The 18,380-nt window shown below is 39.8% G+C and overlaps 2 protein-coding genes and 1 long non-coding RNA gene across 4 annotated transcripts in view; 2 read left to right on the forward strand and 1 right to left on the reverse strand.

Moving 5' to 3' along the window:
- The window catches only part of evi5l (ecotropic viral integration site 5 like), a 28,542-nt gene extending 22,527 nt beyond the window's left edge, over positions 1 to 6,015 (forward strand). For both annotated transcript variants that reach the window (XM_029509053.1, XM_029509045.1), the window contains one exon: positions 4,538 to 6,015. In XM_029509053.1, coding sequence (XP_029364913.1) covers positions 4,538 to 4,843 — 306 coding nt within the window. In that variant the 3' untranslated portion in view covers positions 4,844 to 6,015. The remainder of the gene's footprint in view (positions 1 to 4,537) is intronic.
- Positions 6,016 to 9,664: 3,649 nt separating this feature from the next.
- LOC115047858 (zinc finger protein Gfi-1b-like) lies at positions 9,665 to 15,690 on the forward strand. Its single transcript, XM_029509064.1, has 6 exons — positions 9,665 to 10,262; positions 12,099 to 12,380; positions 12,641 to 12,855; positions 13,458 to 13,583; positions 13,691 to 13,856; positions 14,506 to 15,690. Exons 2-6 carry the CDS (start codon positions 12,146 to 12,148, stop codon positions 14,682 to 14,684), a joined length of 921 nt encoding a protein of 306 aa, XP_029364924.1. The 5' UTR covers positions 9,665 to 10,262; positions 12,099 to 12,145; the 3' UTR covers positions 14,685 to 15,690.
- LOC115047884 (uncharacterized) lies at positions 14,114 to 16,313 on the reverse strand. The gene is made up of 3 exons (XR_003841034.1): positions 16,188 to 16,313; positions 15,964 to 16,111; positions 14,114 to 15,378 (listed from the first exon to the last, which is right to left on the reverse strand). It is a non-coding gene; the product is annotated as an uncharacterized LOC115047884 (long non-coding RNA).
- Between the last annotated feature and the right edge of the window lie 2,067 nt (positions 16,314 to 18,380).

Below are 18,380 nucleotides of genomic sequence, written 5' to 3' on the forward strand. Positions count from 1 at the left end.
CTCTTTTCTTAGTTCCTGTTAATATTCGTGCAGCAGCGTTCTGAATTAATTGAAGGCCTTTTAGAGATTTGTTTGGACATCCAGATAGTAATGAGTTACAGTAGTCCAGCCTAGAAGTTACAAATGCATGGACTAGTTTTTCTGCATCATCCTGATTTTCCTGATGTTTCTGATTTTCCTAATGTTTCTCAGGTGGAAGAAAGCTGCCCGACTAACTTGTTTTATGTGACGGACAAAGGACATGTCCTGGTCAAAAATTACTCCAAGGTTTCTTACAGTGGAGCTGGAAGCCAAAGTAATGCCGTCCAGACTGATGAGATGATTAGATAGTATTTTTCTGAAGTGCTTAGGACCGAGTACAATAACTTCTGTTTTGTCAGAGTTGAGAAGTAAAAAATTTCCAGTCTTCCAGACTTTTATGTCTTCAAGACATGCCTGCAGTCTGACTATCTGAGTGACTTCATTTGGCTTCATTGATAGGTACAGCTGAGTATCGTCTGTGTAGCAGTGGAAGTTGATGCTGTGTTTCCTGATAATGTTGCCTAGAGGAAGCAGATAAAGCGTAAAGAGGATTGGTCCAAGTACCGAACCCTGCAGGACTCCATGACTGACTACAGTACATGAGGAGGAGCTGTTGTTTACATGAACAAACTGTCTATCTGATAAGTAGGATTTGAACCACCTTAGTGCAGTTCCTTTAATTCCAATTTCATGTTCCAGTCTCTGTAGCAAAATATTATGATCTATGGTGTCGAATGCAGCACTAAGATCTAGAAGGAGAATTATGGAGGCTGATCCATTGTCTGAGGCCATTAGAATGTCATTGGAGACTTTAACCAGCGCTGTTTCTGTGCTATGATGGGCTCTAAATCCTGACTGAAACTCTTCAAACAAACTGTTCCCATCCAGATGCTCGTGTAGTTGTTTTACTACAGCTTTCTCAATGATTTTAGAAATAAATGGAAGGTTTGATATGGGTCTATAGTTTGCCAAAACATCTGGATCAAGATTAGGCTTTTTAAGCTGGGGTTTGATGACCGCAGTCTTAAGTGCCTGAGGTACATAACCCAGAAATAAAGTCAGATTAACCAAATCTAGAATGAACGGCTCAATTAAATAAAAGATCTCTTTAAAGAGGCTAGTTGGTACTGGGTCTAATAGACAGATTGACGGTCTGGATGATGAAACCACAGAAGCTAGCTCTGAGAGATTCAGAGGTGAGAATGATTCCAGATGTAAAAGAGGCGTCGCAGCTGATTCAGGAGTTGCCGTATTCAGTAGGGGATTTTTATCTAACGTAGGCAAGAGCTGATAAATTCTTTCTCTGATCATGAGAATTTTGTCTGTAAAAAAGTTAATAAAATCATCACTGCTTAGAGCTAAGGGGATCACTGGTTCAACTGAGCTATGGCTCTCTGTCAGCCTGGCTACAGTGCTGAAGAGAAACCTGGGGTTGTTCTTGTTTTCTTCTATGAGTGCTGAGTAATATGAACTTCTAGCACTGCGGAGAGATTTTTATGTTTTTAGGCTATCTTTCCAGGCTCTGTGAGACTCTTCTGACTTACTGGAACGCCAGTTTCTTTCCGTGATGTCTGCTTTAAGGCACTTAACTATACCAGGGAGCCATCCTCCTCAGATTGAATACTTTCTTTTTGAGAGGGGCGACATTGTCGAGATTCGAACGCAGTGTGGCAATAGTGCTAGTCACAAGGTCATCAACCTGCGTATGGGAGAAATCCTCATTTGAATTTAGATATGGCATTGGTGGGAATGATGACCAAATGTTCTCTTTAAATTTTGTCACAGCAGTTTCAGATAAACATCTTCCATAGCTGAATTTATTCCTCAATGCTGTGGAGCCCATTAAAGTAAACTCAAATGTAATAAGGTAATGGTCAGACAGGAGAGAATTTTGGGGAAGAATTGTTAGCTTGTCAATTTCAATGCCATATGTTAGAACAAGATCAAGGATATGATTGTAGAAGTGAGTGGGTTCATTCACATGCTGGGAAAAGCCAATTGAGTCTAGTAGGGAAAGAAACCCAGAACTAAGGCTGTCGCTTTCTACATCAACATGTATATTGAAATCTCCCAGAATAATGATTTTATCTGTACTGAGTACTAACTCTAATATAAACTCAGGAAACTCCGATAGGAATTCTGAGTATTGGTCACTATTTCACCAAACACCTGATACAGACATAACATCTCAAACTGGTCTTCTATCTGTACCCATAAATAGGCATTTTAAAATGTACTTCATCTCAAGACAAAAATTTTGTCTTTTTAAATACATGCGCAGATGATTTCTTGGTATTGGCAATAATAGAGCAGAGAAAAACAGTGTTAATAAATGTGTTCACAATATGTCTCTGTTGATTGACACTTCAAAATGGTGTCAAACGTGTCAGACAGACACACTATGTGTAGACTATATGCACTGAACATGCACATAGATATTCTGCAGCCTCGGTAACCACCGAAAAATCTTGTCATCTACAGACAGCCTCAAAACACCACTTCCACCTTTACGCTTACACATGAGAGACCACTGCTTTTTTTCCCCTCACGACAAAATTCTCATCATCTGGTTCTCAGTGAACTTTAATTCTGAAAGATGGTTGGGTTTCAAAAATACTTAACACTCAATTTTTTTTTTTCTTTTTCGTCATGGGTGACCTACTACTGTGTGAACAACTGAGTAGCGAACTGTGTTGGGATAAAAATAAAACGTTTTGGTCATGTAATTCAAGTTTTTCTGATTTCCATGTTGTAATTCAACTTTCTGTATAAAAAAAATTATATGACCTCAGAAGCGCAGACCGACACTGGTTTAGAGGCACAGAATTCTCACCCATAGGGTTGTTCATTCAGAGAGTGGCAGTGCGTGACTGTTAGGGAACTGTTTAAACTTTTAAGTGAGGGGGTGTGATGAGACTGCCTTGCTCTTACTGTTCCTCTCCCCTCTTTTCCTTTCCTCTCCCCACATTTTTTGCTTTTTATCAGAGCAGTGGGTTTTATGAATGAGACTGAAAGTTGCATGCGTTACAATTAGAAGCAAATGAGACATTTAGAAAAATCTCAGTGCTGTTGTGCTCAAAGGGGTCACCTAATGCTTCTGAGATATATTGACAGTTGTACTCAATAATTATGACTTTACACACACAATAATACAGCAAATTTATTATTATTTATTGTGATACAGTTTGACTTCAATTAAGCAATTTGCAATCAGCATTTTGATAGTTTTCTGATATCAATTATTGGATTGTAATTGCAAAAAGAAAAAAATCATGTCTTGCCTATGTTATTCTTCATGCTACATCAAGTAGCATGAAGAGCTGGCATGCACAGTCGAAACATTTCCATCAGTAAACCACTGGTTTCCCCCTCCCCCCCACCCTGCAGCTTCTCTGAGTCAAAGATCATGGGGAAAACAAAAACCTCTGAGATTTGTCATGAGTCACTTTGGGGCATGCAAAACTAAAACGTGAAGAGTGTACATGTGTGAAAAGAACATCCACCGCAGCCTAGAAGCTGGAAGTGAGAAACAACTTTTTCTGCAAACGTTGTGTTTTTTTTATAGATTTTTACATTTTTTTTTCCCCACATTTGACATAACAGTCAGGTGGGAAACCTCCACTGCTCTGATGTAGCAGTATAAGCCCTACTAGCCTAAATACACAACCTCTAAATAGTAAGCAGGATACAGGTCAGGGGGTTTCACATCTTGTTTGGGCTTCTTTTTTTTTTTTACATTCATTGCAATTAAAAAAAAATAATTTGAGAAGCTTTCATTCAACACAATTTATACAGTGTTTTATGACTAGTAATACTATTGTTAATGTTACTCCCACAAGTCAGAGTTGACTTATCAAAACTAAAAAAAAAAAGTTCATGCAGTTTCAAAACATCAGTTCAGATGATGTGACGTGCTGAGTTGTGCTTTACACACTGCTTAGATATGTTTGTGTGCTGTTCAGTTTCTATGCAAACAAGGAATGATCATCGTTGTTATGCTTGAATAGAAAAACACATCTAGCAATTATTTTAATGCTGTAATTGATGAAGTGGAGGTAGTGGCCATATTTCACAGTTGGTCACTTGATTCCACCTTGGTATTCCTTGTGTGTACTGTATGTAACTATTACAGTGACAGCTTCCATTTTGTTACTCATTTATATGATCTATTTACAACATAGAGTATGTGAATCTGGAAAGACAGATACAACTTGCTGCATCAACTTGCTCTTGCATAGTCACTGAAGCTTCACCTTTGTATCGTATTTTACTAGTAAAATGTAAATAACATTTGCTAAAAACTACATGATCCATCTGTTTTGATTGAAAAACACACATCTTTTTAAAATTAAGCTCATTATTTGCCAGCCATCCATACAATTTCATATCCTCAGTAGTGATGAATGACCCTGGGCCAGAGAGCCACAGACAGGTAGGAAAGAACAGTACTGAGCAAAGACAATGTTACTTTAGTTTTGGGATTTATTGACAAGAAAAACTCCTTCTCTGTATTCAGATCAGGCTGTTACGAGGACAGAAGGCAGCGCCCAGCTCCAGGGTCAGTAGTACCAACTACCAGGACCTCTGCCTGGCCAGCCCTGCTTCTGCTGAGGGAGACTACCTGAGCTCAGATGAGGACCTTCTCCCCAGCCCACTGCCTCCCAATGCACTCTACCCGCCTCTGTCCGGTCCATGTCACCCATCGGCTCGCCTTGACAGTGAGGGCAGCACAGACAGCGAGGCAGAGGAGCGCATGCGGACACACCCGGACCCACAGCAGCTTTATGGCAGCATGGTATGTGCAGAGGGTCTGGATAACTGAGGCCTGGAGGCACTACAAGGATTTCACTGGATACCTTTGACCTAAAGAGACGCTGGAGCCCTACAGGACAGGACTGCTATTGTAAACTGTGGAACAGCATTATCCAGTCCCGTACTGCTCCTCGGCTTTTCCAGTGTTTACATTTGACCTGATGCAGACGTATTGGCATTGATTGGACATGTTTTGGTCATCACTACGTGTAGTCTCCACCCATGTTAATGCCTCCACCGCCTCGTTCCCCACAATGTTTAAGTCCCCATACCCCAAGAGGTAATATATAGCCTCTGTGCTTGTTCCAATGTGTGAATGCGCCAGAAACTGTCTATCAAAATACATATCCAGCCAAACACCAAGGTAAGACACACAAACAAACTGAGTCTGGACCATAAAGACCATTGCCGCTCGCTGCTTGACTTCAACAATGGGACCTGAATCTGTGACCTTGATGAGGAGTAAAACATGGGTAGACAGATAGGAACAAATAACTCCTTCTACCTGTAAACTGAAGAATAGACACCTGACATACTATATACACACACACACACACACACACACACACTCACACTCTGTTTACCCCGAACTGCTTTTCTTTCTGATTAGTTCAGAGTTAGTTACATCTTTAGCCCCTCATTTCTCCCTTCTTGCTTTTGTTTAGGACGACACATCCATTTTCACTGCCTTCAGAAAAAAAATCCTATTTGCCATCCATTCACAAAAGAAAACTCAAAATGGTGAGCAGTATTAGAAGGAAAGGTACAGTCCAGGAAGGAGTACACATTAAACTATAGGTTCATCACAAGGTGGCATTCAGAAGTGATTCATGAGCATTTTAACATATTAAACGTGGGTTGTGTTGTCTGTGGTTTGCAGATAATACAACAGTTTGTGTCGAAACATATAAAAAAAATATGAAGTAATCCAATGTTGCCAAAACTTTTGTTTTTAACTTATTTATATGTTGTAATTAATTTTGATATTTTTTACATTTTTAATATATATATCTATATGAACCTGCAGGAGCGTAGAGATGCTGACAGAGTCCAAACTTTCTACTGCGTCCTTTGTGCCAACTAGTCATCTGTTACAGGTTTACTGTGACACTTGAGTGTCTCAGAGAGGCAAAATGTGCTGCTATGGTTTTTGTTCTGTCTGTTTGTCGTTTTTTATGTTTTGGGTTGTTTTTTTTTTTTTTTTTTTGTTGTTGTTGTTTTTTTTTGTTTGGTTTTTTTTTTTTTTTGCTTGGTTGGTTGTTGTGGGGTTTTTTTGGTTTGTTTGTTTGTTTGTTTTTTTGTTTTTTGGTTTTGTTTTTTTTTTTCAAAATTTTTGCATAAGTTGATTTTCCTTCCAGAACCTTCTTCAGCATTTATTTATTTTGGGAACTGTGTGGTTTCCAGAACCCAAACACTATCATCATGTTATGTTACATTTTTATGTTCATGTTTAGTTTTCCACTGCTTCAGTGATTAACAATCAGCGGAGCTAGTGGATTATCCCTTTTTATTTTGGTAACTCCCTGTCTACAGTTAAGATATTGTCAAGCATATCAATCAACTTCCCGACATTAGACCTCAATTTGTTTCTACACTTCAGTTTTTTTTTAAGCAGGCCAGTTGAAGTTATGCAGAACTGTGGTAAATGCAAAAACATCAAGTAGCACTGGCAAAGACAACTAAACACATTTGTAATGTCAGCTACATAACAATTTCTAAATAATGTTTTTGAACTGATCACTGGTGACCAAGTGAGGTTGAAGCCCAGAGAGTATTCAATCGAACATGGATGCACTTTATTGTTTATTAAATTTTAGCATGTCAAATTAATTTCTTCTTTGAAACATTTGTGTTTTAGTCACTTAAAACAAATGAGATCTGTGTTCACAAAGGATCTTTCGAAGCACTGGCAGGCAAATTTTCATTTCACCTGTGGACAGGGCTGTTATCCCAAGATAATGGTCTCCCGGCTGTAGCTTCAGTCTTTTCATCCAACCAAATAAGTTTATTTCCGAAAAGGTCAAACAAACAATTATCCCTGTAACTGTCAGTGTTTCATACAAGCAAAATGAAAACTCCATGTCATAGCGCTGATCTGGAGTCACCAGTTCATATGCACACATCACTTTCTGAAAACTACAATTGCAGCACGTGGGCCCATAAAAGTGAGCCGTTGATATTACAAAGAGGATGCAGACAGAAGGCTATATTCATGACTGGAGAGCGTGTGGGTGGAAAATATTTTACATATCAAACATTAATATATTCTGTGCAAAGAAATTGTGTAAAATGTACGGAAAGAGAAATATACAGTTTGACAGGAACAGAAAGTATATAGATAAAATTTCAAATTGTTTCACTGTCTGTCAAGTTTTGCTGAAGATGGTGAGAAATGAGAGTATGTGTTGTTTATAAAACAGGGTGTTGTGTGTAGAGCTATCTCTTTTTTGCACTACAGAGAAAGAGAAACTCTCCACTCATGACATTAAGCAGGGAGAGATGGTGTGGATTAATGCATCCATGACGGGGTCATCCATTGTCATAATCAGACTTGACTTGTACTTCACCATTAAATTAGGGATCGTGACATTGCGTTGTGCTTCATAATTCCTCAGATTTATGACACCTTTTATGTAATTGCTCTAAAGGCCTAATTTATGCTTAACAATTCTTGCATTTTTGTGCAAGATATTTGAAGGAACAATAAATCAAACCATTAGACCATGGCTACAGAAATGGGGAAATTGGATCTACCAGGCTATCAGAAAACTAAAGAGGATGTTGGTTTGCCCGCTGAAGTCTTGCAAATAACAGTTTTTTAGTGGTCATTGATGGATGTAGCAACTGAAATCTCTACACTCTAATCACTGTCTTGATACTGTCAGACCATTTGAACGGTTTCTACTCAGTTCCTTCTGCATTGGAAAATGCACAAAATGTGAACTGGTGTCATAAATATGAGTTGAGCCCCTTTGATCAAATTACTGTGAATTTTAATTAGAAAAACAAGTCATTTCAATTCCAATTTGGCTTGAAACCTTACAACAATTTTCTTTAGGCACATTTGTTTTCGTACATAGATGATGTCTCATTATTTGTGTGGGCGAACTGTAAACATAGTTATAAATGTCTCCTCCTCTGTCGCAATTGAGACTGACTAACCCTAAAGTTGTTTTCTGATTTAACTGTGGGAGTTATAACATTAATATGTGTATGTCACTGTCACCAGTAATTACAGATTTTTCCAAATCTACCAAAACTGAAATTTGGAGGAAAATTCAAAAGATGTCAAATAAACGACATAGATCGTTCATAAGAAGTTCTCATTGAGGACTTAGTTTCTTTTCTGAAATGAAAATTAATCTGGAGGCAGATCAGCACTTAGTCTCCTTTGACACATAAACCCTATCTGTACACTGCTGTTCAGTGATGGTGCTCTGTTCTCACCAATGTCTAAATACAACTCTATCTACTGTGATAAAACGTTTTGATATGTTTGTAAATTACTTTTGAAAATTTTACTAGCTGTCATCTTAAGTATTATTTTTAGAATTTACAATTATGTTTCATTTTCTCCTGCTAACAGCATTACGAGATGATAATGATGAAACATCATGATGTGCCATAAAGGTAGGTGGATTTAAAAACTATGCTAAACGGCTCAGTGTATGTTTAACAAGGGTTTCATCAAAAAGTCAGCCACTACAGCCCTTCATTAAACAGCCATGTAATATAAAGCAAATTGTGCGTGGATTGAAAAACAATCGCACTTGCGTTGCTCCAGATTTATTGTGTTGAATCTGGAACGTCCACCTCATGTTTCCCCTGATTTAAAGTGGGAAGTACAATGCTGCAGTGTTAAACAATGAGTTTTTCCTGACAGACGGTGGATAGTCTGGTGTTGGACTCAGTATGTGACAGCTGTTTGATATCCACAGCATCATACCCAGGAGCCTTTTCCACCCTCTCTCTTTCTCTCTTGCAGTTCAGCTGATGTTGTTGTCAAATATATTAAATGACAGTAAAGATTATATAAATTACATTATGATCGGGAAAAAATAAATTTCAGTGTTCTGTATCCAATGAATGATACAAAATAAACTTTGACATTGCACCTTTGCGAAGGTCTGATCGCGTAGTTGTTGTTTATTACCACGTGATTATATTCACTCAAAGCTTTTAGGCTTCATATGTTAATTCATTTCATTGATCAGGAACAGGTTCCACCAACTATTCAGCTCTGTCATAAGTCTTTTATTAAGTCAGGACTTACACTAAATTTAATGGCTGCATTATATTTAATAGTTCTTACATAGAGACTGGTTGATTACTTGAATTGTTATTATATATTAGTTATTGCAGCAATTGTGCAGTGCAACTGTTAGAAGATAATCTGAACAAACAATGTTTCGAGATGACTGTTTGGACTGAACACTGAAGGAGGCAACAATTAATTTGTTTGCATATGTGCTGTTTATGATATTGGTGGCACATGTCAAATAGCAATTACTGTCACCAAGGAAGTTGTGTTTTTGCCTGTGTTTGTTGGCAGAATTACACAGAAAACACTGAACCTTTATTGTGGTGGAATGAGACCTGAGACTGGGAGGAGTCTATTAAAGCAACCCTGAACGTAGCGAGGTAGAGCACTGTACATGTGTAACATTTATACAGGCCTGGCACTGAGAATATATTTATTTTATATTACATTTAAATTTTAAAAATCTGGGAATAAAAGTAATAAACATTAAAAGGAATTTCCCACTGTCGTAAAATGCTCACAGCTTTCTCAGAGCTATTAAACTCTTTAATTACCATTTGTATTAGACATAAAACTTTAAAGTTTTTTCTGCTGTCCTGCTTTCTTGTCAGTGTATATGGTTGCAATTGAACTGCTGACTACAGAAGAAAATCTGATGTTGCACCAACCGATTTCTTTTAAACTTCACATCCATGGTTATTTTGAAACCTAACCAAACATGTCAACATAGTGTGTCAAAACTTTCTGGAGAATTTTCAGCACAAGTGGTCCAGCCTCTTCCTCTCACACTGGTTTTTATCTGTCTTCACTAGATCAATCTGATGCTGTATTGCTGCTGTGTGCATATGACAGAATGCACACAGAAAAGCTTTAGAAAGGAGTGGACGGGTTTATCGTTGCTGTGAGTGCACAGTCTTGGGGTTTTATGTGTGAGGAAGCAGTGTGGTTAGTGTTGGCTCAGAGGTGTCAGTGCTGAAATACTTCCTTGTCCTTCTTTACGCTTATCTCCAACCTGAAGAGCCCACCAACGGTTCAGTCCACCTCAGAGCAGTGACCTAATGTGATACTTTCATTTCAGATAATTTTCTCTCTTTTCTATAAGAGATTCCTCTGTCAATTCTGAAGTTTGTGTGTGGTGTGAAGGAGCACAGGGCGAATGTGAACGCTGGTGAGTATTTGCATATATTCATGATTTTTGGGCAATACAGTTTTTTTTTGTTTTTTTTTTTACATTTTTTACAGTGTTTTCCTCTTTATCATTTTAATGCGTAACAATAAACCTTATTTGGAAATCTGGAATGTGAATGTGCTCACTGGGAAAGCATGATGATTATTTAAAAAAATTGTTGTTGACTGTTAAACCATTGCAAATCTGTGTCTTTACTAATGAGTTTAGATAAGGTGACTGTTTGTATCATTCTCTTAAGTGTCTCTGTTTAATTTATTGAAGAATCACACATTAATGTTTGATTATGATGTGCTTGTGTTTTGACAGCACTGTTTCGTTCTTACCACGCTTTCAGTTATCTATCTGTATAATCTAATACCTGCATGCAAAGACGTACGCCTCTATAGCTCCTATACAATTTACAAAAATAACCCTTTAATCCGGTCATATAAGTTTCAATTCAAACAAATATTGTCCTAAAATTTTTGGCTAAATAGTATGTGCGCAAGTGGATATACAAACATGTCAGATGCTTATTATAATGCTTTTAACAAAGAAAAAACACTTTGGTTTGGTTGGACATACAAAACAGCTCCATAGACATAATATTACACATATAATTTTGAGCAACTGTACATTACCAACTATACAAAATGCCTTTGCGTGTGCTGCCCTTCTCATGAAAGGTTATCTTAAGGTAATTAGCACCAAGGCAGAGTTTATTTCCAAAACCTGGCTGTAGAAATAGTAATAATCCTAATGAAGTAATACTCCTAATAATAGGACAGATAGGCAACTTTAATGAGTTGGGTAGAAACTTACTTTGTTTGTAAAGCTTAAGTATTAGTGCTTGGGTTCAGTTTTGAGGGTTAGGGTTAGGTAAGGTAAGGTAAGGTACGGACCTTTATGTCGTCTATAGGTTTGTGTCATCCCTGTAAAAAAAAAAAAAAAGAAGCAATCCTTTATTTAGGTTTAAATATAAAAATAGCCATGTCACTTTTCTGTGATTTTGTTTCATGCTTCATTGTGCTCACCTAAAATCCTCCACTGCAGTTTTTGTGCTTCAACAGGAACTAATGAAATGTGTTGTTTTATATGACAGTTTCAATAAGACTCTTAAACCTGTGGTGAGTCTCCGGTCTGATGTGACAAGTTGACTGAATGCCAGGGAAGCCTGGGGGGCTTGGAGAAAGGGAAACAATAGGGAACGATGACTAGGGCAACACTAAACGCTCTGTGGATAAAACAAATCATTAGCTCTGAGGTTGACACAACACATATGACCAAACCAGTGGATTCAGGATGAGAGACAGACAGTTGAGAGACTGAAGGTTCACAGGCCTTTATACATGAAGAGCTGAGATCAGCTTTGTGGTTGCTTTTGCTGGAGTTGTTACTTAGTTGTACACTGATGCATAGTGCATGACAACAGTTGGTTCTTTTTTGTATTTTGATCTGTAATATTAAAATGAGGGGAAAGAGGAAGGAGCACAGTAAGTTTGGAAACAACAAATAATCAATGTTTTTGAAATACATTTCCATAGCGCATCATCAGCGTATTTTAGAACACCTGCACAGAGCGAAGCAGGAAACAAACCATAAAATGTACAGATATGCTGCCCTCTTCTGGACAAACGTTGTATCAGCCTTTAGCACGTCCTTTTACTCCCTGCCTTTAATTACACCATGTCAGAGCAGGTACAAAAAATGATTTTCCTTGATATGTTTTGTAAAAATACAGAATATAAATCTAAAATTTTGATCAGGACAATCTGAAAGAGTCAGCTGGTCTTTGTGTTGTTTTCATTTATATCTTTATTTTTTTCCCCCCTCTAGATGATTTTATTTTCAGGTGTAGAGCAAGTGTTCGTCTCTCCTTCGTGATGCCTCGTTCTTTTTTGGTGAAGCGAGGAGGGCTGCACCACCCTCGTCTCACAGCAGGAAGCCACAGCCAACTGAAGAAAAAGATAGAGTCTTGGGAGACACCTCTGGACTACTCCCCAGAAGAAGGGCCAGACATTAACACAGTGTCCATTACTTTACTGCAGCAGGGCCTTGCTGCCTCCCGTCCCTCTAATGGGAAGAAGAGTCTTCAGCCACTGAGTACCAAATCTTATGGTGGGTGACAGAGCTGGTTCACACTTCTCGTTTAGATGAGCTTTCCACATTAAGAAAGTCTCAGAGGTGATTTCTATGTAAGATAACAGTTTAACAATTTTTTAATAAATGGTGAAAAGTTGTTATAGGTGCAAAGCCAAGACCAGGCATTTTTTGGTTTATTTGACAAACCCTTTTATTTATTTATTTTTTGTTATTAATTTGATTGAGATTTAAAATTATGTACGAATTGACTTTTGAGGGTCTGTTTTTCTTTGTAGACTGTAGTCCTACTTTTAGCCTTGAGGACAAAGTGGACTCGGGCCCGCCCAGCCCAGCAGTTTGGTGCAGACCTCATGGGACTTCAGGATATCCAAACAAACAATCAGCCGGGCTGGAAGAGTTGATTCAGCCGGCACATTACCTGAGGGAGACCAGAAGCAGCAGCTACTCAAAGATTAGAGCACCGAGGCAAGAGTGTCCGCTCTGCAGCAAAGTACGGCTCCCCCCATGATATGTTTGTTTTTCAGAAAACAACTGTGAAGGTCAATAATAAAACCATTACTGCTAAATGCAAAGTAGAGCAGAGCCTGATGAGTATGGGTGCTAATGTGCTAAATGTGGCAAAATGTTGATGTTATTTTCAGTGTGACCAACTTTACAAATGGCACCTCGTAAATGAGACTTGTCATTAGTTTCACACTTTTGTGGTAATAAGTGAACAAAAGTGTTGAACCAATTAAGGTCAGATGGTGGAGCTAAAGGAAAAGACTCACTTAGGTTATTACCATTCTGGAGGATGCATGAATAAAGTGCACCGAATTTCATTACTTTTGTCCAGTTGATCAGATATTTCAGACCAATTTGCCATCGTCCCTTTGGAGCCACTCCACTTGCATGGCTACCACCAAAATGAGTCACCATGAAAGACTCAAGCAGCCTCAGGAAGTGTACTTTCCTCTGCTTTGCAATAATGTCCTCCAGAGGATTGACAAATTTAATCTGTGACAATTTCTGTAGGTTTGTGTCCACCTCCCTCCTCCTGACACCTCCATTTACCTCTGTCTGAGTTGAACTGTGCTTATTTTGTCAACGCAGATGTTTTCATGTCTGTCAAGTTTGAAGATTCACATATGCAAGTGCCATGGAAGCAGAGCACCCCTGTCAACAGAACCCATCAACACCTGTAAAACAAATACTGTGGAGTCACCCTGCAGGGGCAAGGTCAGCATCCCATTTCTTTTTCTACCCAATTATCCATTTATGACTCTTTAATGCACGTGCAATGTACAATCTTCCAGAAACTTTAACAACAGTGCCCATTGTTTTAGGAGAAGACATTTGGCTGTACAGTGTGTGGAAAAGTGTTCAAGCGCTCCTCCACCCTCTCCACTCATCTGCTCATACACTCAGACACTCGGCCTTATCCCTGCCAGTATTGTGGCAAAAGTTTCCACCAGAAGTCTGACATGAAGAAACACACTTTCATACACACCGGTAGGTTTATGTGTACCCTTTAGTTTATCCACAGCTGACGTCATTCATATAATGTTATTAAAGTGAGCTGCATGTTCATTCATTATTATGTCATTTGTGTTTCCAGTTGACTATTCACATAGTCCGGCTTTGAATTTTAACTGGAGGTGACAGTTTTATCTGTGATTATTTCACAGATAAAAGATCAGCTCAACAGTCAGGCTGTCTCGTATAAATGCTAAGGGGTCCATATTGATACCTTCCCCCGCAGTCACGCACAAATTGACAACAAACCTGGCTGTAGAAATAGTACAACAAAGTGCAGCAAAGATTGAACTTCTTAAGACGACTGAGTTTGTATGGTGTCAGCAACCAGATGATGCACAAGTCATGTACAAGATGATGTACATGGCAAATCAGGGGGACATAAATATTTACTTTATTAACTTCAATTGATTCATGGTATTTTTAAATTTAAATGATGGGTGTCTTTAGGTTTCAGCCTTTAAATTATGAGGCTTTGTTTTCCTTTGCATTTCCATTATTATGTGAAACTGAAATAAGCTTATAAATGTAATAATTTATGGGCTGTTCTTAGTGTGCAACATCAGTTTGAGCTATGCACTCTGAATAGCCCGTATATTGAAATGACCTGTGCTATGTTTGTCAGGAGAGAAGCCTCATGTGTGTCAGATATGTGGGAAAGCATTCAGCCAGAGCTCCAACCTCATCACCCACAGCCGCAAACACAGGCAGGACCGGCCATATCACTGCCCTCACTGCCCCTACAGCTTCCAGCACAAAGTGGACCTGCGGCAGCACCAGGAGCACCACTGCACATACCACTGACTCTCACACAGCCAAGTCCTTCCAACAGGAGGTGGAAAAACCTCCAGGACAGAAAGCCACAGACTGTGGTGTGTTTATGACCAGGTCAGATCTTTTACCCAAAGCTTTAGTAGTTTATATATTAGATGTAGCTGTCTTCTGGGAAACAAAGTTACTGCTCTTAGACCTGCAACACAGTCATTGGAGAATGTATGGTAGCTTGTTTGTCTGTCGTATAGCAACCACTGTGCAATGTGTGCAGGCAGCCAAGTGGGCCTAATTTTTTAGTTTTCCTTATTGTATTTTATTATCTATAATTGTATTATAATGTAAGGCTTTAATAAGAAGATACAGTTAAAATAACAGTAATGGTTACAACCTGTAACAGTCCCCTTCTTCAGACAGCCCTGGACTATCAACAATAACAGCTGTTTGTCTTACACGTAATAGATGTGGACTTTATCATACCAGAGTATCCCAAGTTGTGTCACCTAGCACTGTTCTGATTTCTCTGGAGCTCCACTAGTTCCAACCTCTTTAAGTTTCCATAAGCTATAAATGTTCAGTTCATTACAAGGAACATCACTGTTATTTCAAAGCTGACAACATGGAATCCTGTTTATGACACCTCTGGTGATCATTCATTCAGCTTCAACTGCTTATCTGTTTCCGGGGTCGCTGGGATTGCTCACACTGGGTGAGGGCGGGATACATCCTGGCAAGCACATGGAGACAGACAGAGAAAAATAAGCACTCACTCCAGTCACCAACTTCACGTGTGTCTAACTGAACATGCATGGCCATAAACACGATACCTTTGGCCGGTGGGAGGAAACCCACACAGTCACTGGGACAACTTGCAAAGTCCACACAGAAAGGCCCCAAGCCGGGAACTGAACCTGTGAGCTTCTTACGGTGGGGCAACAGCGCTAACCTCTATGCCACCATGCATTTTCAGTAAGCTTGCTTTAAATTCACTACTGTTTCTCTTTGCTGTGCTAATAAACCCATACCGGGTTTTATTGCTCCTTTTGTTAATGTCTTTTTTATTGTTGCTCTACTTGCTGCGGACCAAATCAGGTGTTACTGATAAAAACATGCTCACACTGACCAGCCAAGTAAACTCAGATAAAACCCAGAAATAATTTTCTACACTGTCACACACACTGTCGCTATCTCTGATTAGTTTATAGTATTTAACATAACACAAAATTATACAGCAATCTAAAAGTGAAACACAAGATTGAGATTCACAGGCAGCTCATTATTAGCATGCAGTGCTCGTAGCATGTTGATTTACCTGAGATCCAGATGAACCTCAAAGCCAGAACATCGATGGCAGAAAAGTCAAATCCTCCGATTGCCAAACAAACTGTTAAAGGAAAGCTCTCCATCTCTTCATACATATGTCTAGCACAGAGCTCTCCCTCCGGCATCCAGTCAAAATGCTTCAGAAACAATAATGTTAATAATGAGACATCTATAAAAATCAAATAAGGATCTTCAGACAAGAAATTTCCCTACCCCTCAGTATAAGAAAATGTCTTCTGTTATAAGACATCTCAGCTCTGAGCCATACAGCACATCTTTTTCTAGCGGACACAAACCCAGGTTTGAACTACACCACGTTCCCTCCCCAACAACTACCCCAGACCGCTCTGAGGGCTTTATCCGCCCTGGACACATTTCACAGGAAGAGCCTCACCCTGGGGCAGAGGCGGCCACAGAATTAAGCCTTGATCCTCCCAGGCTCGTGGTCCTTGGCTGTGTGCCACTCCCTCTCTCCCCCTCTCCCTCTTTTGCTGTCCAAATAAGGTGCCCAAACGTTTCTGCCTTATAAGAACTGGCCTGTAATGGAATTAATAAAAAACTAAGTGTGAGGAGGGTGAGGAGCTTGTTGGAGAGTTTGTGGGGGGTGTGCGTGTTGAATGCTGAGCTGTAGTTAATGAACAACATTCTGACATACAGTATATGTCCTCTGTTCTGACGATATGAAAACTGAAGGGGATCCAAAGTGTCAAGGTGAGTGCGATGGGACAATAGTCATTGGGGCAGGTCATGGTGCACTTGAAGCGGGTGGTTATGGTGGCTTGGGCAAGGAACAGGTTGAAAATGTCAGTGAGCACATCAGCCAGCTCAGAGGAACAGACCTGAACTGCCCGCCAACGGATGTTGTCTGGGCCAGCTGCTTTCCGTTGGTCTCTTCTCCTGAAAACCTTGTGTAAATCTACCGGTGACACTGTGAGTGAAGAGATCTGTGTGCTCTTTCTCTTTGCCGGTCGGTGTTGAGGGCCTCAAAGCATAGAACTCACTCAGTTCATCTGGGGGTGTGGTTTGATTGTCTGTGATCTCCCTGCTCCTCTGCTGATAATCAGTGACATGCGGCAGGCCTTGCCACATGCGTCAGGAGTCTGCAGTGGAGTAATAACCCTCCAGCGTCTGTCCGTATTGTCTCTTGGCCTCCCTCATGGACCTGCATAGGTCATATCTGCCTTTTTGTAGTCCTCAGGGCTGCCTGAGACAAAAGCAGTGAGCAAGCAGCATGGCTTGAACTTCACAGGTTATCCAAGGTTTCTGGTTGGGATATATTTTGAAGTGTTCTGCGCACATCTGCATGTGTGCATATGCTGCACATGCTGATATCATGCTGATATGCTGATGTAGCCTGCAGCATACTCCAGCAGTCCTTTTTCATCGCTGCTGCTCTAAACACATCCCGTCATTGCAATTATAGCAGTCCAGGAGCACTAGATCAGCAAGCATTCCATGTTTTAACAGTTTTACTCCGTGGGAGAGCTGGCTTGCAGACCTGTCTGTATGCTGGGTACAGGAACACTGAGATATAACTTCTTATGTGGCCAATTGTCCTGCTGAGCAGTGACCGCTGAAGCGCCAGTGGTGCTCACTTTCATGATGTCTCCATCAGAAAATGCTGCAGAGGATCAGTTGAGCCATTTATATCATTATTCTCATCACTGTGTACGAGGACCTGAAGAACTTCACAGTTGTATCTATTTCCAGTTTGAAGTCAATAACTCACTTAGACGTCAGACACAGTCATGTCTTTACCCGCTGATCTGTGGCTCTTCAGCACCAGGACGGTGAGAGATGTGGCCCTGTGCTGAGATGAACTACTGGTCTGTCTGATCATACATGCCAACTGCTGGGTTCACAGCAGTTCACTTACCTCAGATAACCTTTTCGGTTTCTTGTCTGCAGATGACAAACCTCTCCCTCAGCGAGCACTGCACCGTTCTCCAGGAAGGAAAACAGCTAATTTTCTAAAGATAGTCTATACCAGACTCTGAGGTGAAAACCCCCCTTCAGATGTGTGCGACTTGTTTGTTCACAGCTGTAAACTAGGAGCAGTGAATGCAGCTTTCAGAAAGCGTGTTGCATCACCCGCAAATGCAAACTTTCCATTTGAGAATTGCCTCTCGTCTGAGGAATGTGGCCGTTTGGAAGTAATAATTCATTCTCCCATACATTTTTATGCCCAGATACACATTAATGCCTTCATATTCAACTACAGAGAGCATGCTGAAGTTATTTAGCATCAACATTATCTTTTGCGTTTTATTCACATTCAATATGAATTAGTAAGGATTTAAAGACACTTTCCATTTATAATGTGTCCCATGTCCTTTCAGGAAAATTGTAAGGATTTTAAGTCCACGCCTTCGGTGCCTGTTGTTTTAGGAGAGAACATCTGTACAA

The sequence above is a fragment of the Echeneis naucrates genome, chromosome 1 (assembly GCF_900963305.1).
Source record: "Echeneis naucrates chromosome 1, fEcheNa1.1, whole genome shotgun sequence".
Lineage (NCBI taxonomy): Eukaryota > Metazoa > Chordata > Actinopteri > Carangiformes > Echeneidae > Echeneis > Echeneis naucrates.

Excerpts from the sequence above, each read along its gene's own strand:
- LOC115047858 (XM_029509064.1), top strand. The coding sequence starts at position 12,146 with ATGCCTCGTTCTTTTTTGGTGAAGCGAGGAGGGCTGCACCACCCTCGT. Across the intron at positions 12,381-12,640 it reads ACTGAGTACCAAATCTTATG|ACTGTAGTCCTACTTTTAGC; the intron begins GTGGGTGACAGA and ends TTTTCTTTGTAG. Across the intron at positions 12,856-13,457 it reads AGTGTCCGCTCTGCAGCAAA|ATGTTTTCATGTCTGTCAAG; the intron begins GTACGGCTCCCC and ends TTGTCAACGCAG.